The 24,688-nt window shown below is 40.6% G+C and overlaps 1 protein-coding gene across 3 annotated transcripts in view; it reads right to left on the reverse strand.

Annotated features, from left to right (window-relative positions):
- The window catches only part of ESR2 (estrogen receptor 2), a 39,140-nt gene that overhangs the window by 11,175 nt on the left and 3,277 nt on the right, over window positions 1–24,688 (reverse strand). The window contains exons 1-6 of one of the 3 annotated variants that reach the window (XM_063159776.1): window positions 20,781–20,935; window positions 18,721–18,877; window positions 17,015–17,487; window positions 13,323–13,498; window positions 10,021–10,137; window positions 1,189–1,488 (exon numbers count right to left, since the gene is read on the reverse strand). In XM_063159776.1, the coding sequence (XP_063015846.1) occupies window positions 1,189–1,488; window positions 10,021–10,137; window positions 13,323–13,498; window positions 17,015–17,448 (1,027 nt within the window). In that variant the 5' untranslated portion in view covers window positions 17,449–17,487; window positions 18,721–18,877; window positions 20,781–20,935. Of the gene's footprint in view, window positions 1–1,188; window positions 1,489–10,020; window positions 10,138–13,322; window positions 13,499–17,014; window positions 17,488–18,720; window positions 18,878–20,780; window positions 20,936–24,688 lie in introns of those variants that run through there. The other 2 variants (XM_063159775.1, XM_063159777.1) reach the window with 2 other exon arrangements.

Consider the following 24,688-nt stretch of genomic DNA (forward strand, 5'->3'; position numbering starts at 1 on the left):
TTCTCCTATTTATGCAAAAAGCTACTGTTAATACAATAATATTTTTTTTCACCTCCAATGAGTATCAAAATAATATCCAATAATAACTTTGAGAGTATCAAAATAATATCCAATAATAACTTTGAGATGACAATGGACTTCTAACCTGAGTACACAAAAGCAAATATTCAGCTTTTCAGAAAGTAAGATTACTGCTCACTGGGTCATTAGTCAAGAGCTCTCTATTTTTTCCTAAAGACCTTACCTCTAGGAACCAGGCAGGGATCGGCATGATTACCTACAGGCAAGAGTTTTTGAAAAATAAAATTCCATGTCCTCAGCGTTAGTCATCACAGTTTTTTAATGAAAAACAAAAAAATCAGTCCACATTGAAGCTAATGGTCCGACTGCCATGTGATACAGCAGTGTCACTTATAATTGGGTGTATATTAAACATCCCATCTATTTTTGGCATTGCTCTAAAATGCTGTTTATTTCTGTTCTCCATAACAGGGGTGAATAGAAAAAACAAACAGAGACAACAAAGTGTCAGCATTCCCAAAAACTGTTTTGAAGGGGTTTGACTGCTTCAATGGGTTTTCTTCATACAGTTCTCTTACTGCCAATAAAAAGTTTTTATTTGCCCCATTATCAGAAGAAATTAACTTCTTCCTGCCTCGCTCAGCTATGATGATACCATTAGGATTCAGAGGAAGAAGTTGACACTGACCAGACAGAATCCTGTGTTTGAATGGAATTTATGCATCATGTATGAGGTGTATGAATACGCAACAGGCTATTGTTTTTAAGGGTTAATTTCTATTAACGGGTGTCCTTTTTTTGGGCTTATTTTGCCCAGAAAAGGTACCCAGACCGTCCGTAACTCTTTGTTCTTATTGTCTCATATTGTCCTAAATCCTAATTGTCCAAATTTCTATTACTCTAATTATATTACTATTCTTATAACCATTTTATTACTATTAAAATTTTAAAATTTTAAAAACAAATGATTGGTGTTTGTCACATATACCATGCACCTACTGTGCTGCTCTGTCACGTCAGAGCAGAGGACACATTGCTGGGTAAAACCATTGACCAAAACAAACCAAACCATGGACCAAAACCAAACCGAACCATGGACCAAAACCAAACCAAACCATGGACCAAAACCAAACCAAACCATGGACCAAAACAAACAAAATTCCTCACCAGGAATCTTCTTGGCCCAGCCGATCATGTGCACCAGCTCTTTGTCCGCCAGCTTGGTCAGGGACATCATCATGGAGGCCTCGGTGAAGGGTTTGCTGGGCCTGCTGACCAGCACGTGGGGCGGCTCTGCCTCCAGCAGGGTCAGCACGAACTGCTCGGGGCTGAGGGCGCTCAGCAGGATCTCCTTCACCCTCGTGGCCGCCTCGTTGTACCTCCGGGCCCTGCCCAGGCAGTGCGCGCGCTCCTCGGCGCTGCGGTGGCTCCGCAGGATCCGGTACCCGCAGCGTTCCCTCCTGGAGCCTGCCACGAGAACCACACGTTGCATTGGAGAGTTTCTCCCCACAGAGTTTTCCTCCCCTGTGTAAACCCAAATGTCTCAGGTTTCTGTGGTCGAGATGACCCCAAGGTGTTAGAAAGTCTCTTTTTTCCAGTCCTGTGACTGAAGAAGGCGAGATTCGTCGGTTCTGCTCTTCAAGGTTGTTTATTTTTTCTTATCTATTATATTCTTTCTCTCACCACCAGGTCAAGTTGTGGCACAACACCTGCCCTGGGGGTAGTGTTAACTTTTTTATACTAAGAACTACATGTACTTTATTTACAATAAGTTTCCAATACCTATCACCTATGTTAGACAGCCTGTCTCTACTCTAAACCAATCCAGAAGTGTCACCATCACAGCAGAAGATGAAGGACGAGAAGAAGGAGAAGAAGGACAGGAGAGGCTCAGATTCCTCCATTACTTACCTCTTGAACCCCCTCATTCTAAAACCCCCAAATTCTACTTTTTCACCCGGTGACAAATTCACTATCATTCTACTCAAACTCCTGTGGCTTGTAACTCTTCACACAAAGTTGGTAATTTTTTCCATGGGCTAAGATTGAAGGCACAGGTGTTTTTGACTCTGTGCCAAGGTCTCTGAGCCCCTTGCCAGGGTCCTGAATCACCCAGGGCAGCCAGAGGAATGTCCTGGGTCCCAACACAAATGTTTGGGGAGAAGGAGGAAAACCCTTTAATATTGGCTGTTGTAATATTGAACATTAAGTTTCTAGGACATTCAGCATGGACTTAACTTTGTCCCTACTGACTTCAGTTGAGGGGTTTTGTTTATTCTGCTAAACAAAAATAAAGTTTTAAAATGTTTGGTTTTGAACCTCAGTTAGCTCGGTTCAAAAGTCCAGTGGACAACTCCCATGGACATCAAAAAGATATAAATCAGATCTTTAAAGGAAAATAAAGATAGCTGATTTTAAATTTTACTTTATATATAATCTGGAGGAATAAAAAACTTGAAAGTCTGGGCCAGGTTACAGATTAAAATGCCTCAGGAACAAGCACAGCTGGGCCTCAGAGTTAGCTGGATGGTCAGCCAGGGATTCATAAGATTCAACCCATTTTCTGCCCATACCCCAAAAAGCCAGCAGGAGTTTCTCCAAAGGGAATTCAGATATCTACAACTAAGAGCAAAGACCCTGCGTGGAGTTCTGTCTGCAGAAGGCTATTTCTGTTGCAAAAAGCAGTCCTTTACATTCCCAGATTTAATTAATTCAAATCTAAACATTGTCCAATTCTTGGTCAGTGTTTTTGGTAGCATCACTGTTACCTGTTTTTGCGTAGCTTCCATGGAAAGAGTCTAAAAGTTTCTCCAAAACCATAATATTCATAAAATACTCAGCTATAGTTCTACTTCAGCTAGCAAAGAAGTCCTAACATTAGCCAAATAAAAATTAAGGGCAGTGGGGACACAAAAAATTAATTTCAGATGCTGTTGACAAGGCTTTGTCTTGCTCAATAAGATGCTGGGTGACTCTCAGGCTCAGGTGGAGGTGGCTTTCAGGTCACAGTCCTGTCACATCTTCAGCAGCTGCCAAACAGCATCTGGGTCAGTGTGGGGAGGTGAATGCAAAGGCCACTCAGGAACAGCCTGACTGAATAAGGACCAACTGAGTATTCCAGGATTTTCAGGATGTGAACTTTTCAGTTGTCCATGGCTCTCATTCTCTCACTTGCTGCCTGTTCAGTAAACCATGCTGGATGCACGGGAAAGTTAAAGAAGTCCTCATTAAAGAAGTTCCCAATATTGGAGAACATTCTTTGCCTGGAAATCCAAGAGATTGGAGAAGCCCAACAGGCAAAGCTGGTTTGATGAACAGACCTCAGGCACAGAGCTATCCAAGTGGGACCATTTGGAATTAGTCCAGCTTCAGGTCTGCACCATTTGGAGAAAGGATGGTTTTTCAACTTTGAAAGGGATGTGGGTAGGATGAAATGGGCTGAGTGCAGACAGGAAATTTGCACAAATAATGGATTGAAGGAAATAAATAATTTGTGGAACCAAATGTTTAGCCAAATGACAACTAGCTAGAAGCTGCCAGAGCAGATGAATAGCAGCTAAGGGAATATAACATACCAGCAGAGACAGACAGAGCACGAGACATTACCTTATGTAGATTCATGGAATGAGACTTGATGAAAATACCCAAAAAATGTTCCCTGAACTACAGAAGTAACAAAGCAATTTCTCCCACCATCAGTCTGGGCAAATCCTTCCTGAGGAGAGTCAAAGGCCACCAAGGCATAGACTATTTTCTACAAAGACACCTGGATCATGTAGTGAACTCTGTGCTAAGCCTCATCTCTTGCCTAATGCACAAAGGTCAAGAGGAAAATCTTGAAGTGGTTTGTAAGCTTCCAAAAAATACTAGAATTATTTCTGTTCTGAAATCATGCAATGCACAGAAAGCATGTATTTTCCATCAGGGAACACAAAAAGTAAAGGCTGAGAGGGAAGTGGGCAACTGGAATGAGAGTGCAGCTGGGGACAGATGAGGAGATGCCCAGGTACCAGGTGCTCTGCCTACAGAGATGCAGGGCTCTGATCTCCACAGCATGGGAGGGACCATAACCACAAAGAAAGAAATCACATTGTTTTCACTGTTTAGAAACCTGAAGCACATTTCCCAGGGGCACCTTGAAACACGGAACAAGAAAAATAGCAAAGGGAATAAAAGCCATGGGCAGAATAGAGTAAAAATTTTCTTGGGCTATGCAAAAATACCAAATACTCTGTGACATGCGTTATCTGAGTTACCCTTTCCAATTCACTGTCGTAAAGATCTTTAAATAACATTTTGTAGCCTATAAATATAACTTTCAGCTTATATAAAGTTTATACAGACAATATAAACACACAGATAATTGAGCAGATACTTTGATGAATATCAAAGAAATTAAACTTAGAAGCAATTTAAAAAGAATTTCAGCATTCTGTTCTAATTGAGAAAATTTTGAACAATTTCCATCTGCACAGCTGCACTCAGTGCTCCATCTAAAGATAATTCAATCAGGTTATGATTTTGAGAGTATTAAAGGTCTCACAACTTGTGGAGGGTTCTTACTAGGAACTAACAAACCCCTTTAAATTACTTTATGTTATTTAACTGCATCAAGTTTCTTATATAACCAATTAATTATATAAAATATGCTCAATTTAAAACATTTACCAAATTTCTATAATAACATTACCAGTCCAGAAAGGCAGACTAGGAGTATTACATCTCTGCATAAAAACTTGCTACTAAAGAAAATATAACTGATGACAAAAAACAAATGGGAAAAAACCCAGCCAAAGCAGATTCTGAGTTATTTGTGGTGGTTTTTATTCACCATATATTGCCAAACAGAAGTAGGCTGAATGAATGAGCAGTGTGCATAAAAGATACTTAAAAGATATACCATTTATTAATGCTTTCTATTTTTTTCTGCTTGCATTTAAAGTAAAAGAAAGCTACATTTACATTTTCTAGTCAGCTGACACAGCAGAAAACACCAGTCTTTCCATTTAAAACAACCACTTACAACAACAAAAAGGAAGTTCTTTTCTTTCTATTCAAATTCAAAGTTTAGGCAGGACCAAGAAATCTTACTTATATATATATATATTAGCATACTACAGACATGTATAACTGTTTATAAAAATATATGTTACAAATAATTATTGACCAGCCTAATGTTTTGCTTAAGCAGATACAGAGATGTGGATCAATGTGTGCAAAGGCAGAGAAATAAAATACATCTTCCCAGATTAGGGGCTATCTTTAACTTTACTACAAACTCCCTAACTGTTTTTAATATCAAATATTCATTTCTATAAAGGTAATTCAGCCAATTGCAGGAGTGCAAAGTGATCAAATCCCTCATTCTTCCTACCACAGTCTCCTTATTTAGAGCTGTTTTGTGCAAGAAAGTTGCTGAATTCAGCTGAGAATGCTGGGCCAAGGGCAAGACCTTGAGCTGCAGCACCACAGACCATCAGTAAATGACCCCAGGATATAAGGAGTGAAGCACATTGAAAAAAGGTCATTAAAATGAGCTTGTTGTTCACTCAACCACAGCAGGTATTGCTGGCAGAGAAACACACCATTTTTCAAGCTTTGCAAATTCTCTGAAAATCACAAATGCTGTCTGATATGGTAGGAAGCTATGTGGCATGTTGCCCTTCACACTGATTTTGGTCCCTGGCAATGGCTCATAAAACCAACCAGTTCTGTAGCAAATGCAGATTCTACCACTGGGTATTTTATAGTCAGTTTTTGAAAGAATCTGAGTATAAACCTGCTCCAGTACACACTGGTAAATCATGATCACTCCAGCCACCTTTCAAAGCAAATGCAAATGTTCTGGTGAGTACACACTCCAGAGCAGGCTCTCAAATTGAATTCTCAAGAGTGGAGCCACTGACAAAGGAGTTGCTGTCTGCCTATGTGCACATGAGAATGTGAGCAGAAATTCTAGTGATTGCTATAAAAGCTGAAATTCAATTAGTACATCTGATGTCCAGAGAATGCCTTGAAACATTTTGTCCCCACTTATTTTCTGTGTGTAAAGTACTTTGGAGTATTTCAGCTGCCCACAGACAGGAGAAAGGGCCAAATCCTGAACCAGCCCACAGAGAAATCTGTTTTCCTCCCTGCAAACTTGTGAAATGATTCAAGAGCAGCATCTCTCCATCACTTGAGTGTGGCCTCTCAGCCTCCTCGCTCAGGGCTGAAAGGAGCTTCACCTTTGGAGCAATTTCAACATGCTGAGAACTGACACACGGGGGAAAAGATACAGGAGCAGTGCAGAGGAGGGAAATGAAAGTCAGGGAAACTGAAAACTCCTTGTGAAAGAAGGAGTTTTATTTGAGCCTATTTATTTTATTCTATTTGAGCTTCAGGAAGCAAACCAAAAGCAAAGCATAACTGCTCCCAAGAGTGAAAAGTGATGGAGCAACTCCCCTCTTCTTCACTGCCTTTGACAAACAGTCCAAGTCCATTTCAGCTCCCCAGGTAAACACCAGAAGGCTCCAAGGGAAGATCAGTTTTATCCTGTCTGTTTTATTCAAATTTTCTGGGCAGAGCTTACTGCAGTTTTTCTGTTTTCTTTGTTCCTAATGATAGTGCAATTTTTTTGTTAATTATTTTTCTACCACTGTTAGGAGTCCTACTGCCAAACTTTAGCAGTAGCTTCCTTGTTTGGAACAGCAGGGAATGTAGATTTCCTGCAGAGGAATTGGCTGATGCAATGTCTATGACCCATGTGCTTTTGGCAATGATATATGAATATTTTCATATTATATATGAGTATTTTCTATTTTTCATAAGAAAATCCAGTATCACCTCAATACAAGGCACCCCAAGCTGGCCTCCACCAAAATACCTGTGGCTTGTTGGGCTGAGTTCTTAACATTTCTGAAGGTGATGATAAACAAGAGAATTTCAGACCAAGAAGATGTAGAGCAACACTTTTCTGCCTTCTCCTACTGCATAGATGACCTGTACTGCTTAATCAGATTTAAGCACACAAACTTGTTTTAAACAAGTTCCTAAGTGTGTGTTTTCTCTCGAGTTGTCTATTGATAATATGCAAAGCAAGGATTTAAAGTTATGATGGGAATGGTGCACAAATTTTATGAAGAGCTCTCAAACTACAAAGTGGCAATTGAACCTCTTTTATCACTTGTGCTGGACACAAATCTCCACTGAGCAGAAATGCACTCACAAACCATTCCATCCCATCCAGGGCTTTAGCAGATGTGAACCAATGCTTTCACTAAGTGACCTCAGAAAGGAGCAGAGATGCAAAAAAGCCTTCATTAAAAACAAAGTGTTCTCTTTTATGGCTTTCTACAATAAAAAGTTTTTATTGAAGCACGATTCTTGTGAGAAAATGTCTGGGAGATAATCACTCTGGTTTGTAGGAAATGGCATTTACATCTCATGCAAGAAATATTGCCTTAAAATCTGTCTGCTTTAAATGTCTGTCACCATGTGTCCATACACCAGCATTACTCACAGCTGCCACTTAACTCATCAGGTGACTCAGACAGTTCTGAGTAATTTTTTTGTTCTTTTTCTGAAAATAAATTGTTTGATTCTCAAATTAAATTCTTGAGAGTTTCAAGCTTTACTGCTACTATTTTAAAAACTAAATATTTAAAAATACAGGGGTTTTTTTCAGTTATTGTTTCAATCTTTTTTTTTTTTTTTCTGGCAAAGTCATCAATATCCTGCAGACACTCATTATGGTAGAAAAAACATGTTTATGAATATGTGACAAGATTCAAGGGAACACAAGCTAGGACATAAGTGCACACTATAATTTATTACTTGTAATACCATAGTGCCTATGAGGTCTAGTCACACACCAGGACTTTTTGGACAGCTAGAATAAAAGGATTAATTTAAGGCAAGCATGGTGGAAGTCTACCTTATAATATCATTATGGAATCAATTTTTACCAAACCTTTCCAACTCCAAAACTGGGGTTTTATAGAAAACTCCCTTGGAAAAACTTTGAGCAAAATTCTGAGTCATAAAAATGACCAAAAGACAGTGGCACCATTCAGAAAGGTTTTGAAAGGAATCTTAGTTGCATAAGGCATAAGGCATAAGGCTTTCCTTGCTGGAGGTAAGACCAAACACCAATAAAGTTGAGATGGACCATCACTGAGGGAAAAGACAGGAGCTTCACATAGAAAGAAGCCTCTGACTTGAGCAGAAGAAACTAAATGTACTTGAGGAGTACAAAAATAATTCAAGGAACAGTTGAAATTTCAGTTCTGCTCTGGGAGTTGTCAGCTAGGAATGAACGGGGTGACTGCAGTCACAACAGATCATGGAGTGATTATGAACTGCCAGCAGGATGTTACTTTGGAAAAGGCAAATCTGATCCTGGGTGTGAGCAGAGGGAAGCTCCTGCAGCAGCAGCAATGTGTCAGTGCCACTGCAGGGAGGAGAGGCACCAGAAGGCTGCCCATGATTCTGGGCATCCAAGTGCAAATTGGGTTATCTCTGCCTGGAGCAGGTGGAGGGACAAGCTACCCTGATGATTTCCAGATTCATCTACTTTCCTATTTTGCAAAAGGAGAAGTTTTCTTGCTTTATTTAGCCAACTAAAACAAAGGTTGTGAGGCATATGATGCAGTCTTTAAGCAAAATCAGGCTGTTAACAACAAAGAGAAGAGGAGCCTCTATGGTAAAAGACAATGTTGTTGCAAGAAAAAATGGACATTGATTGTTCAGCAATAAATGCAGGCTGAAATTCTAAACAATGTTCCCAATGAAAAAAGTCGTATTTTGCAAACAGTCTGCAGATCAAAGCTGTGGGAGGATGAAAATGGTGTCTAGTTTTGAAACAGAAACAGGTGTCTGCATTAAATGGGATGAAACAAGATGCATGCCTGCAAATCATGGAGAGCCAAGCACAGGGACCTTCTCCTGGGCACTCCAGTGTTCTTATGGGTTATTTTCCCGGCCTGTTTCTATTACATACATAGGGGAATCTACAAGAAACAGCAAACTTTGACTGTAAACATACATTAGATTGAAACGTTTCTCAAATAATTTTCTTCTTAAAAGTAACTTTGAAAATATAATCTATGAATGATCAACTGCATTGAAGTCACATTGCTGTAAGTACTAGACAGGGATGAAAGAAAAGGCTGGATAATTCTGAGTGATGCAGTGACAAACAGTGGTGGTTCACTATTTCTTTTGGTGGAAGAGCTGTGGGGCATCATCTGAAGATAGCTTGTTCTCAAAAAGGAGATGCCCTCCAAATGCCTTTCCCTCACTGTCCCACCAAAGCCCCCCACAAAAACCTGGCAACCAGAGAGCTGGTTCTTCAAGGGATGGCCGAACTGCAGAGGAATGTTGTAGATTCTAAGCCTTTGTAGGATTAAAAAGAGAAAATGGAGAAATCCATCATTTTACTAATGTCCCCCACCGCTAATTTTTGGAAGCTGAGAGCTGACAGCATCAATTCCTCTTGGGTGCTGCTCTCATTCCTACACTCCTCCTGAGGCACCCACTCTTGCCACCACCAGAGGTGGAATGCTGGGTGAATTCGCTGCTGCTCTGATCTGACAGTGCTGCTCCTGCAGTGCAGGCAGGCAGCAGAGCACAGCACAGGCTCCTTTACCCCACATCAGCAGAGGCTGCCTCTGGGACGTTCTGGAAGCAGCAGCTCTTTATTTCCCATTCTGCACGGCATGGAAGCAGCTTGTGTCCCCAAAGCTCTGCAGAGGTTATATGGTTTTCACTCTTAACCTACACCTTCCCACAGGTTTGAAAATGACAAGTCGTCTTCAGCTTTAAGAATCAGTTAATTCCTTCCTATAAAACCTTGCTTTAGTTGTCGAGCCTTCTTAGGATTCCAAAGGAAAACAAGATAGGGGATTGGCTGAGGGGAAGAAAAAGCCAAAACCAGCTAAGAACAAAACAAAGCTAAGAGCCAGCTACAGCAAAACAAAGCTAAAACCCCAGCTGAGAGCAGAGGCATGCCCAACTCACCACATTTCATCATCCCCACTTCGTAGCACTTGCGCAGCCGGCACGCCTGGCAGCTCTTGCGCCGGTTTTTGTCTATCGTGCACTGGTTGGTGGCTGGGCAGATGTAATCGTTGTGTCCTGCAGCAGGGCAAGAAGGGAAAATTTAACATCTCCAACCATCTTGGTCATTTCCCAAATCAGGAGTGTTCTCAACTTTAAACAACTCAGCTTTTTTGCGTGGATGTATCTAAGCTCCGTTAATTTAACTGATGCAAAAATTAATATTTATCCTATATATTAAACATCAGCCAGGGGCCTCAAAATTAACCAGACATCATTACTCAGCTTTATAGTGGTGACTGTCAGACAACCAAGTATCTTCCAAAACCAACTCATTTTTCATTTTTTGAAAATAGAACATACACTCTTGTGGAAATTTCCTCCCAACCTCCAATTTTGTACTGTATATTGGGAGTCTGTAGCTGGCATATACCTGTCACAGATATATTTTATGAAAAATTCTTTTGCTAGGATCTTTTCTCCTGAGAAGCTGAGAACCTCTAGCTTTTCCATATTTTGCTGCTTTGGAATGTGATTTGGAGAATTGTTACCCAGCATGTGAAATTGTTTTTACTTGATGGCCAATGACAGCCACCTGTGTCGAGGCTGTGAGCAGTCACAAGATTTTATTATCATTGCATTCCTTTTCTATTCCTTGCTAGCCTTCTGATGAAATTATTTCTTCTATTATTTTAATATAGTTCTAATATGTAATTTTCTTTTAATATAATATATATAATAAAATAATAAATCAGCCTTCTGAAACATGGAGTCAAGATTCCCATCTCTTCCCTCGTCCTGGGATCCCTGTGAGCACCACCACAGATACCAGATTTTCTTTTTTTATTTTTTTCCTCAGCAGACTTGAAAAGAGCAGTCCTGCAAAGATTTAAGTAAACTACAGCTCTATTTACTGAACTCTGACGTGGGGAGTTCCAGGAATGAAGAAGCCTTTGGAGGATTGACCCTGGACCAAAGTTAACAAAAAAAAAAAAAAAAAGGCCAAGATAAAAGGAGACCAGTAGGAAATAATGCATGCTGTAACTACAAAGAAAAGCACAAGGAGAGGATGTAAGTTTCAGATATTCTGGACAAGTGTTTATCTTACTTTGATCAGTTCTCACTGCAGCCTCTTTTGCTCTCTTCTTATTCTTTCCCATCTCACCTCGTTCCCACCCAAACCCCTTTAGGTTACTGTAGTTCATCAATCAATAATCTGGTCCAAAGGTTTATTACTGTAAACTGGACTTGGGTACACTCCTGGTGTAAATACAGTTGAATAATCTCCTGTCAAATAGTGGAACTATCTCTTGCAGCAATCACCAAAGGATGCAAAAAATATTCACTCATTTACTTTTCTTAATATCTTTTCTCCCAAGCTGCTTTTTAAGTTCATTTGGGTTTGGGTTTTTTTCCCCAACCAAGAATAAGATCAGACAAAAATACAGCTACTAGAGTGATTTTTCTTTTTTTTCACTTGGTGAAAATCCAAGAGTTCATGTCCTCGAGAGTAATTATTTAACTGAACCATTGTGTCTATTGCCATGCAAAATTAGAATTATTTTAACCTTGAATTTTTGAACTGACAGTTTTAAAAAGAAGAGATCTCGTTACAGTTTGTCCCATTTCTTGCTAGCAGATACGACTGAGAAACAAATTACTGTTTATCACTCTTCACACAACATGGAGGGAGAGGAGGAAGAAACTTTCTGTTGCACACAGGACTATAAAATGTTTTAAAGCTCTTGTGGCCTTGGGATAATTTAACTTGCAGGCAGATGTTCAGTGATGTGGGACAGACTACACTACAAACTCAGACAAGCCAAGGAGACCACACACAGTTGCTCAGTCATATATCTAATTTTAATTTCATTAATAAGGCCAACATTTTGCTCTATGGCATGCCCAGAAGTCTTTTATTTTAATACACAATATCCTGCATAACAACTGTTGCAACTGAGTGCTTGGTAAGTGTTTTATGCCAATAATTGGCTTTATTTTATGTGCCTTTTTTATTCTTTCGTTTGAATTACAAACACCATTACCTGACAGGGTACACTGAGGTGTACAAAAGACCACAGTGGGTAACTTGCTCGTGGCCCAAGTACATGTGAGCAACACAGAGCAGGCAAAGCACTGGCTTGACAGAAAGCACCTTGAGATCAAATTCAATCTCCATTTGTGACAAAATGGACACAAAAGTCTCTTCAATTATTTTAGAAATCCACAGTACTTGCACCAGCTTGTAGAAATAACTGTTCACCCGTGCAGAATCTGCACAATGAATTGAAAAGGCAAAAACAAGTTGTGAATTAAATTTGATTCTCCTAGTGGCACCATCTCTGCCATACTGAGCGAAAAGAAAATATCTGAAGATTCCTAAAGGCTCTGCAGGCAGAAGTGGGCGAGGAACAGTAAAGATCAAACAGCAGCAGGATTTTCTGCATTGGCATCCACGTGTAGCAGCCAATGTCAATAGAAATGATTTTCCACCAAAAGACCCGAGATGAGGCCAAAGATCAGGATAACTGGGCCAAGGTTAAAGAAAATAAGTGCCCCAAATCTGCAATGCAGTGCCTGTGTGACTTCCACTGGCTGTGACAGCAAATGTGGAGCCCCACATTTACTTCACACTGTAGCCATGAAGCAAACTTGAACTAAATAGCAAATATTTAAGAATTTAAACATGGAAGTGGAAGTCTTAGATAGAGAGGCCTGTCAGGGTAAGAGATACTGCAGTGCAGGCTCTGAGGGGCTGAGCATTAATGATAACCAGGTTAGCACCTGATATTTGCTACACATATTTTTCCATCCTCCTCAGTGTGTAGATATTGTACACTGTGACTCAACAGCTCCAGGCAATAGACTCTTGTCAAGAAGAGCTCCTAGCAAGCAAAGTCTCCAGATAATTGCCTGCTCTTACTGTGCCTATGACAATTAATTCTCAATTACTACAACTAAGCTAGGCCACAACTCCCATCAGATTCACAGGTCTGCAGTGTCATCCCAGTGCTGCAGGGCCTCACTGTGCTATGCACTCCACCTCTTCTCTAAAGAAATCAATTCCTCATTCTGTAACATTTCCAGATCTTGATAACATCAGAGCCAAGAGATAAAACACCCAAATCATGTGTTGCTCTATTTTCAGCATGGAGCACCAGACACCAGGATTTCAGAGCAGCTCATTACTAGGTCAACTGCTGCAGCCCCAGGTCACATGAAACTATTTATTTAAGCAAATGATCACAACCTGTTTGTCTTACCTTGAATGCTTCTTTTGAAAAATGCTTTGCAGCCTTCACAGGACCAGACCCCATAGTGGTATCCTGAAGCATAGTCACTGCAGACTGCACAGAAGTGGGCATCCTTCTTTGAGCCAGGATTATTTGCAATTGGGCTTGTACAGTCACTGCCATTAGTTTTCCTTTTTAATGTTTCTCTGATAGAAGAGAAAAAACATACCTTATAAAAGAGGAAAAATTTAAACTGCACTGCAAAGAGTTTCATAATTTTTCATTGTCTTCTATTCTCTCTCTATAAAGAGAGTCTATATAGACTCTCTATAGAGTCTTCATATTCCTGATGACAGGATAGTGTGAAACATTGCTAAGCCTTTTCTGACAAGATAAAGCATTTAAAGCATGTAGTCTGATCCCAGTGATGACACACTAGAAGGATTTAGGCATAAACCTGGTCTGCTGCTGAATCAATCAATGAACCCTGGGAAAAATCATATGGAATGCTGATGGGTCTTGAAGAATTATTGGAAATAGGCAAGTCCAGGAATTTGTGAACCAAGTGGATTTTGCCTCTTGAGAGCTTCACAGGAAAAGGAGAACTCAGGCAGCTCAGACTGATATTATAAATGCTACAATGGACAGAAATGCAGTTGCTTTGTCCTGTTAGTAAGGCAGAATTACAACACACATCCATTCCCAATGCTTCATCCTTTACATGAGGCTTAACTCGTTCAATGACATTCTGCAGACAAATAAATGAGGTGTGAATCTCAGCCTATAAGATCAGCTCATGATGTTTTCTGTTCAGCCCACGTTGATCACCCTGATGCTAAACAAAAAGTCAGAATACAAGAAGAATGAAGAAACACAATGAATAAAATACTTCCATATGTTAAAAAAATTGTTGCTCTATATAAATTAGTAAGATATAGACATCCCTGAAGTGTTGCAAACAACTTCAACATACAGGAACTATTCTTCATGAGGAGATTAAAATTAAAACAGGAAAAAACAGGAAAAAACAGCCAATTCCTGACACCAAGATCCTGTAAACAAACAAAAGAGGAAAGGAGCTAGGATTATCAGTAATGTTTGGTTTAGGTATAGGAAATAAATCCATTGTATCCTTTTTATCTGGACTTCATTTTCTTGGTAGGTTTTGCACAATGTGCTTTCAGGGTCAATGCAATTTCTAGACAGAGAGAAAAGAGTGTTATGTGCAAACTCTGAGCAGCTCAGAGTTTGAGAAAAGGATTGGTGTATAGTCAACTTAAAGGTATAAATTCAAGCATAGAGGCAGAACTTCAGAACTCTAGAATTTTCCTCATCCAACCTTCTAGAAGGATTAAGGAGGAGAAGAAAAATCAGTTGGGATAAGACAGCAGGCAGCATGGTTTATGACTTCTAGAGAACAAGGGCAAGTTTAAACAGAATAGTAGAAACATGCTGAAAGTGCTGTCAAAGAGGCTTTAACTAATATATTAAAAGTAGATTTTGTGCAGGTTTCATGACAGGAGGTAAGGACAAACACACCCACATGCCAAGTGAAAATCATCAAATTCCTAAGTTTTTGAGGAGAACGTTCTCCAGTTTCCTGATAAAAAATTTGGAAAGGAGGAAAAGGTGCTTCTCAGAGCAAATTTCAAAACAGAAAAATTAAGATATTTGTTGTGCAATTAAGTTACTGAGAGATTTTTTCAAAATGTTAATTCATTCAGCTACAGCAGGGCAGAGGAGTGTTTAAGTATTTAACAAGCTGGGTCTTTGATTACACACACACCTCATTAATGGGTTGGTGAATCACTGAATTATTTCCCTCTCTGCCATGCTGGGAACACCAGTGAGGAGGAACTCTCCCCAAGAGTAAAGGGACTGTATCACACATTCCTCAATTGCTGCAAATGAAAGGAGGGAAGAGCATTCCTACTCCTTCCTATTCCCCTGTGTTTGGAAGCAAAAGGGTTTTGGCGTTTCACATTAGTAAAATAGGTATTGATGCTGGGTTCTATATAGAAATACTACCTTTCTAAAAAGGAATTAAGACTTCACTTAAAGTGATAAATCACTGATTTTCTCCTGGTCACCCTTCTACTCTGAGCAGCCGGCTCTAGAGGAAGGTGTCCCTGTGCATGGCAAAGAAACTAGATGGTTTTTAAGACACCTTTCAATTCAAACCATTCTGTGAAGAAAAGGTTATACTCCAGAATTTTTTCATTCTCTTTAAGTTAGGTCATCATCAGCTGCATAAGCAATAGTCCCTATATATCCATAAAAATAGCTGATGACTTATTTATTTAAACTCCAATGGGACAGGTTCATCTTTCCTTCTGTCTGTTCTATAGAGGACACTGCAGAGCATCAGACAGGATGCTCTTGCTCCTGTGTTATTCCAGCTGCTGTCCCAACATCTGGACAGCTTCAAACCCTAAGCTTCCCAGGGTTGTCAAAGTTTTGGAACCTTAATCAAAGTGGAAAGAGTTTGGATGTGATCCCTGCTCACATCAAAGCTGCTTGGGGAATTCTTCTGTATGTAAGTGCTGCCCAAAGAATATTTCCCAATGCACACACCTACACTGAGAGCATATTTGCACTCCATAAAGCCCACCCATTGCAGGAGGAGTGTGGGTAGTCTCAAAAATAGCACAAATCCTTTGTTAACCATTGACTAAAACTGTTCCCAGGACACACTATTTTTCATACTCCAAATGTTGCTGAAGTTAAATAAGGAGGCTATGAATAAACATCCAGCTGCTGAAGCAGGAACAGCACCTGCAGCCCTGAGCTTTAATCCATCCAACAAGTGTGTGCCCACGAATGGAGCAGTTTCATCAGATGATGACCCAGACCCTGGTTAGGGTTTCCAACGTCAGTAAATCTGCAGAACAAGAACGTGGTTTTGCAAACAGAGTTTCCTGACAGCTGAAAGTTTAGCCTCTGACTCTGCTCTTCACAGCAACTTTACAAAGTCAGTTGGGAACAGCAGCAAGAAAAAAAGTCAGGTTTTTTCAGCAGCAGCCACCTTTTAATGTGGTGCATGCTGCTGTGTGACTGCTCATACTAAAGCCAAAAAGCAAAGAAAAACATTTTCCTCGAATTCCAAGTTAACAACAAGCCTTCACATCTATTAGAAGCAGTAAAAAAAATAATCTGGGTAAAAATTAATTCAAACAATATTGTACGAAAAGGCAAAAAGAATTAGCATTTACCTCTTTCACTCAAAGGACTTAATCTGCCAAAGCAAAATTAATTTTGTTGCACAAAATAGTGTCTAGCAGTCTTGAACTTTTGTTTATGCAGTGCAAACTGTTCTCACAGTGAAGGTATTTGTAATGCTCTGTGTTGGTGTATAGGACTCTAAGGAGGTATTGGGGAAAAAAATCTTATTTCAGAAGATACAATAAAAACAAACAAATAAACAAACCACACACACAACCAAATAAACCACGCACACAAACAAATAAACCACGCACACAAACAAATAAACCACGCACACAAACAAATAAACCACGCACACAAACAAATAAACCACGCACACAAACAAATAAACCACGCACACAACACTCCCTGGGTGATTTGGTGTCTCATGGAGGTTTTTTTGCAGCGTTTTGTTTTTCAGAGGGAGCAGCACTTTAATTCAAACATAAAAAGCAAAGCCTTGAGCTAAGGAAGCTGTAGACAATATTTATCCAGGTGTTAAAGCAGCAAGCATCACTGACCTGGTGGCGGGCAGCACGGGCTCCATGGGGCGCGCCTCGCACCACAGGCTCTTGGGCTGCTCCGCGTACAGCAGCGAGGGCTGGCAGTGCAGAGCCAGAGGGGACAGGTGGCCAGGAGCAGACCACAGGGCGCTGGGGCTCGAGGTCTGCCTGGCTGCCATGCCCTCCGGGTCCCCAAAATTGCTGGCGATGTTGTAATTGACCATGGCGGGGCTGCAGAAGGCCATGGTGGAATATTCGTGCCTGTTTTCCACGAAAGATGAGGGAATGTAGACTGGGCTGTGCTCTGCTGTCAGCGTGGACTGATTGCAGCTGTAAGGGACTGGAGAGATGACGCCAGCAGGTGAATTTTTAATTTCTGTTTTATTGCATCCAATATCCTGAAGTGGCAGCAACTGAGAAAAGTCCTTGTGAGAAGATGTGCACAGGGACATTTTGAAGCAAGATTGAAGAGGGCTGTTTAAATATTCATCCTAAGAAAATAAAGAATTAAAAAAAAAAAAGAATTAAAAACCAAAAAGGCTCTGCATTAGGTCTTTCAATGAAAGAAAAAAGGAACCAGTAAACCAGAAAACATAAAACGTCTCGTTAAAACACATTGCATTCCAAATGCACTTAAATGGTCAATGTACAAATTTACTGCCTTTAAGTAAAAGAAAGCTTTCTAGAATATCCTTAAAAATAAAGGCTAAAACACATATTGAGTTCAGACTCCCTTAAAAAATAATAATAATTTTAAGAACAAAACTATTTGAGGCCTGCCTGAAACAAAGATAAAGATGACAAATTACCAGGAGTTACAAACAGGGTAAATCTGCTCTCTATCACAGATAAAATTACCCCAAGGTCCACAGCTATGGAGGAGAAATCAATTCTCTTCATAACAACTCACCATCTCCTGCTGCTAACTGCACCACAGCCTTCAGCCTGGAGCTCCAGGGTGCTTCCCTTTTCCATCACAAACATGTCACAGCAGGCATTGTGAAAGCAGACAAACACACACACACATCCCCTACACCCTCCAAACCCACAACTCCACTGCACATCCCTCTGCACAGAGGAGGAACACAGGGAGTGGATCTCAGCAAGGTGCAGCTTCATCACTGAGAGGTACCTGGGTACAGCTGCTCTGCACAGAGCCATTAGAAAAGCAGAAGTCATAAAATGCAGATATTTCCAAAGCTGACAATAGAACTCAAGTGATTTCATCAGGTTCAGAAGTTTTATAATTCCCTGCAACTCTCCATCCCCATCCCAACTACCTCCTGTTCTATCTCCCATCTCACTCAGCCATCAAAACAAGACCTTAAATTGCCCACTGTAAACACTCTTTGCCAGATTCAGGCATACAGAAATTATTTAAGAGAGAAAAGAAATTTGAAAAGATAAAAAAAAGCCCACCAAAATTATCCTCCTGAGACAGACCCCTGTCCTAGAAGCATTATTTTACTGTATCATTAAAAACATTTTTCCTTTATTCTTCACTAAGAGTTTAATCTGCAATTCATTCCAGCTCTGAAGACAGACCTAGTTTGCAATTCAAAACAATTCTGTATCCAAAAGAGCAAGTTTCAGCCCCAGAACTGATATTGCAATGTACTTTTACGTATAAGATTCTAACATGAGAAAACACAGGATAACTAAACATTCACCCACAGCTATGCTATTCCACAAGTGGCCAAGGTATAGATGCTAAATGTTCTTACCTTTTTTTGCCTCACATGACCATGAAGAAGATGAGGAAGATTCAAGCATGGGTTTGTGGAAGTACCAGCAACCTCCCTGTCCCCAAGGCATTTCTAGTGTGCCACCTTGGGCCGTTGATACATCTTTCTCCTCTAGGGTGAGGACTGAGAGCAGAAGCTTTAACAGAAAATGTAAGATATAGTCTTTTTTGACTAAAATGGATTTTTGAGAGTCTTTCCTTCCTCCTCACTCTGCATCTGGCAATGAAACTGAAGATATGTGTAGAAATAACCAGAAACTCATTTAAATCAGCTCCGGCACTTTAGACCCAGCTGCTATTTTTTCCTTTGTGGGAAACAGGAAAATGAGATATCTCAGCAGCTGTTTGTGTCCAGCAGTTCTTGGACTGGCCCTCCAGAGCAGCCCAAGCAGGGGATTCTGACCTCACCCCTCACAAACCCCCACTCTTCATCTGCCCCCAGCAGATGCTTCACAGCCTCCTCCATCCAGGAAAAACCAGGCGTTGTGCAAATTCACCACAAAAAATCACTGATAAAACCAAAGGTGCTATCACTCCCAGGTTATGGGGTGGGTGATTTTTTTAGAAGGAAATGATGGAACAAAAAAAAATCAGGAGTATTTTCAGGGGTTACTAGGGGTGAGCCAAATGAGCACACCGGATTCAACGCACATTTAAAGATTCAGTGTAAGCCAAGCTGAATTCCCCTTGCAGTCTCAGAGGCTGCAGGTATTCAGGATGAGCATGGGCACTGTGCCAGAGGATCTGGCACGTCCAAGGAAAGCTGTCTGTGCTTTCTTTGTGCCTCTGCCTCCTTTGGAAGGACACACAGCACAGGGGAACCCCAAAGCCTCTGCAGGGAAGGGCCTGAGCAGCATCACAGCAACATCTCTGTTCCAGCCAGCCAGGGACAGTGTGCTGTGCCAGCTTTTGCAGCAGGCAAACTGGCTGTGTGGTTTCCCTCAGCATTTAGCAAATGAATGCCTGCACACTGCAAAAGCAGAGAGAACACAGAGCTGCTACTACGGAATTTTACGAACAGAAATCAGCTGAGATTTGAGTCATGTTTTTTCTGCAGAGGAAATCCACTAATGAGTGTGAGCTTAGCAGGAGGAGATATTGTCTCCAAAGGGCAACACAGAGCATTTAGAAACATACACAGAAGTTGCCAGAAGCAAGAGTGAAGCTTGTTTTAGGGGAAGAGTTCACACAAGCATAAGGAGTCAGCACAGCCTTCCTGAAAAACATGCTGCTCATAACTTATTTACAAGAGAAGGAGACTCTGGGGTCCAGCAGGTTAAAGAAAACTGTACTCGTGGTCTTCAGCAGGCTGTAATGTAGTGAAAAAATAACAGTATTGACCTGAGATTATTAACTTGGGTAGCAGAAATAGTCTAGCCACAGTACACTGTGGATCTGCATGAGATCATGTTGATCACATTTCTTTACACCCAGAGAATTTCAAATGGGAAGCCCAGAGACTCACAATAAAGTGAGACTGCTGAAATTATGCATTATTGCTCAGAAGGTCCTAAAAATTGCCTGCTGAACTGTGAAGTTATGTGTCTTAAAGAAGAACTGAAGAATGAGGGAAACAGATCTCAAGATCCAAGACTCAAGAAAAGCTCCACAAATACCTCAAAAGGAAGCACAACCACATTTAATGCAAGGATTACAATAAGTAGAGCAATAACTAATAAATTTGTTCCATCCTGGTATAATGTCATCATATTTTAAACTCTACTCATGAAACAGAAATGAGCTATTTCCTAAAGTGAACTCCTGTCCCAACACGCCCTCTTCATCTGAAAAAAAGATTTTAAAAGCAAGATTCAATGATAAAATATATTATTTAGATGCAGTCTGTCAGCTCCGCAGTAGATCTGTGCCAGACACAGAAACAAAGCAGGTGTCTATTATTTTTATATCCCAGTCTCCTGGGAGCCTGCAAATGTTTCAATCCACTGAAGTTAGTTTAGCTTAGCGAGATATTCAACAACTGAAATGCCAATTATTAAGTAAACCATAGCCATTTTGGCCAGTTCCTCAAGTAACACTTACCATTCACAAACCTAAGGCACTACAGGCAGGATTCCCTTCTGACATAAAGCAGCTTCATTAGCTCCAGCACCCTGAGGATGACACCACTATCCATGAGGATGTAGGGAAAAAATTAATGTTATTAATGTTCTCCACAAAAAAAAAAAAAAAAAAAAAAAAAAAAAAAAAAAATTAAAAAATAGGTTTCTTGTCTTTGAATAACTCTACAACAACTGAATGTATCTTGAGTCACCATGCAAGACATGCCAGATGAGGCACAAGGGCTGGTTTAGATGTCACAGTCAAACAGACACATGGGTAAATAATTAAGCCATCTGACGTATTTCAACAAACTCGAAAGCCTCTTACTGCACATTACCTATACCAAGTACCTCTTTAAAAGCCTTGTGGGAAAAAAACTAATTTTTTTTTTTTTCACTTTTATGTTTGTTTGGGATGTTCTTTTAGTTTTGGAAAGGAGAAAAGTAGGTAGAGAAGGCAGGGTGCCTGCTTGGGAACACAGCACAATAGCTTTTCCTCGAAAAGCACAACACTTCAAAATGCAAGGCAGTGATGGATGTTCTCAGGCACCCTTCCATCAACATGCACTACAAACTGCTTAGCATTTCATATATATTTTGAGTAAAGATTTTTTGCAATAGGGAATCAAGATGACATTTTTCTCTCTGCTAGACTTAGACTAAAGTGCAATCCTGGTGCCTTTGGGTTTAATAAGGGTGATTCAGCAAGCGTGCATTCCACCACCCCACAGCCAAAGATCCTCAGTCATCTCACAGAGTATTCTATTAATATTCTCTTCAGTTCCATTTTACACAGCTCCCTGCAGCAACAAACTGAATCATCTTCTGGAAAAGTGATTACTAAAGGAAAGTCATTCCTGATGTGGATGATACTTGTGCTTCAGGTTTTGTGACAAGCTTATTACTCATTAAACACAGCAGTGCCAGATATTGCCAACAGAAGGCAGGCAAGTAAACAAGTTTATTATTACCTGAGAAGGACTGGATGCAACAAGTAGGAGAGAGACAGGGAAGCAAAATGGAAAATCCAGCTGTCTGTCCAAGCTTCAGATATTGTACTCATCCTCCAAAATTAATAAATTAATAACCTGTTCTCAGTGGCATCAAGACCTACTCTAAATAAAATAGTGCAGCTCAAAATCACACAGGGAAAAATACTTTGAAACAAGCAAAATGAGCACTCTTTAGCCTATTTAGCCTTTAAGTTACTCAACTCCTACATTATTCTAAACGTTCATAAATACATTTCAGAGCCCAATGGATGTGACATGGGCGCACCAAAGGAACTGGATTTGTTCCACTAGGGGAATACACAACTCCAGTCTTCTACCCCCTGAATTGGAGTTACAAAGACAAGGAGTCCAGACTCTTTTTCAGGAGATCACAGTCACATGTCAGTGCAAGGGAAATCCCAGTAAAACATGAGGGAAAATCTCCATAGTGAGAATTAGGAGCAGGAATAGGGTACCCAGAAAGGCTGTGAAATCCCAGTATTTGGAAAGATTTAAAAAGACTCACTTTGAGCAGGATGTTTGATTGATTGGTCTCTAGATTTCCCTTCCCATTACTGAAAAATATTTTCAGATCTCAGTTCAAACTAGAATTAAGGTTGACTTTACTAGTTTTTAGCCTTTAAGTTTGTGGATCATTAAAATGTTACCAGATCCGAGAGTGGATTTAAGCTTTCTATGATTTGCATCTCTTAAGTATGTTTCATAGACTTAGGGTTTCAGACACCAGAAATGAAAAGCCACTGACCTGCTCAAGAATACAAATGCAAACTGAGACACCTCAGCTTCTTTACTCTCCACGCAATTATTTCAATTATTTTGAATTTTTGGTCAAAAAGAATATTTGCATTTCGGCATGAAAATTTTAGTGTGCTCAATTAAAAAAGAAACATCTATTAAAATTATTACAGAAGTTATATTTACAAGGATCTAGCTGAGGATTTTGTTATAATGCTTCAATCTGCCGCAGTGTCATGGCAGGAGCCAGTACAAAGAACAGCACCCTTTTCCAGTAAGAACTTCATTATTTAAAAATAAAGCATCTGATGCTTTAAGAAAGGGCAGGGAAGACCAGCATGGGGATTTAGATTTTTGTGGATCTGGGATGTGCACCTGCATCCAGCATCTCTGAAGCACACTTGGGTCTCTCAGCACATACCAGTTAGGGGAGCTAATTCTAAAAATATTATTCTTGTTTTGATTGCCACACCATAGCTCTGCCCCAACAGCATGGAATACATCTGTTCCTTGGATCCAGGAGGAAATAATTCCTTCAGTCAACATTTCCCTTCTTAATGACAGTGTCCTAGAACAAATGCACATATGCCTTCGTCCACTCCATTTCTTTCTGGTCATTTGCAAAAAGTGTATTCATAGAAATATAACTGAATCCATGAATGGTTTGGGTTGGAAGGGACCTTGAAGATCACCTAATTTCAATCCCCCAGCCATGGGCAGGGACACATTCCAAGAGACCAGACTGCTCAGAACTCAATCCAACCTGGCTTTGAACCCTCCCAGGGATGGGTCATCCACAGTTTCTCTGGGAAACCTGTGCCAGTGGCTCACCACCCTCACAGGAAAGAATTTCTTCCTAATATCCAACCTAAACCTCCTCTCTTTGAGTTTGAAGCCATTCTGTCTTGTTCTATCACTACACATCCTGGTAAAAAGTCACTTTTCAGCTCTCCTGGAGCCCCTGTAGGCACTGGAAGTACCAGAGCTTTCTTTTCTCCAGTCTGAACAACCCCAGCTCTCTCAGCCTGTGCTCGTATGAGATGTGCTCCAGCCTCTGATGAATTTCATGGCCTGGACTCACTGAATCTTATTTTCTTTCTTCCTTGTGTTGAGGGTCCCAGAGATGGATGCAGCACTCCAGGTGGGATTCCACAAAGGCAGAGCAGAGACTGCACCAGAGCTTGGTGTGCTCAGCAAACTCAGTGATCAACACCTAAATCCCACAGCCCACATCACAGCAAAGATGTTCCATCACCCCAGTCTGCTGAGGAGCAGAGTGCCATGCTCAACCCTCTGCCCTCAACAAGAGAAAAAGCACATGGATAAAATTCCTCATTTTGCCCAGTCGAACTTTAACACAGCTTGGAGGGTTTCTGAATAACTCTCTCTGTTATTGGCAGGGTATAGACATGAGCTGGCACAGGGGCTGAGATTTTTTGATTCAAGGCAAGTTCCTTCTATTTACTCTTACAACAAATCAGCAGCTCTTGTATGATAAATAAATTGGGGACTGAAAATTCCACCTCCTTTATTCCCTTTTCCCACAGCATTTTCCCCACTGAGGGCTGTGAGGATATACAGCAGCATGAAGAGAGCAGAGCCTGCAGCAATGCACTCATGCCAGGCAGAAATTTGAGAGGAGAGAGATGGTGGCTAAAAAAGTCAATATGTGAAGAAAAACAAGTAAATCAGGCAATAGGGATAGAGCAGGAATTGAAAATTCCTGCACTCTCAGGGGAGACACTATCTCATTGTTGATGAAAGCAAAGATGAGACTTTCCCTGGGAGCAGCTGTTCTTCACTGGGCATAAAGACCAGTGCAAAGATTAAAAGTCCTTTTGCCAATGCAGAAAAGAGAAAAGTCCTCAATGCCCCTTAAAACCCCTGGCAATCTACAGGCAACAAGTCTGGGCACACAAGTGGGTGGGACACATCCCCAAATCATGGGAATTCATCCATTTCTGCAGTTCATGCTCCACCATCCTGGCAGATCTGACCTGCCAGAGCTCCAAACCCAGGGTGGGAGGTTCTGTTTGGCATGGATGTCAGAAATGCAGGATTCATTGCTCCTGGCTAAGCTTTCCCTTGGACATGCCATGCCTCAGGCTCCTCAAATAACCTCCTGCTTTGTGAGGCTCAG

Source organism: Melospiza melodia, chromosome 6 (assembly GCF_035770615.1).
Source record: "Melospiza melodia melodia isolate bMelMel2 chromosome 6, bMelMel2.pri, whole genome shotgun sequence".
Lineage (NCBI taxonomy): Eukaryota > Metazoa > Chordata > Aves > Passeriformes > Passerellidae > Melospiza > Melospiza melodia.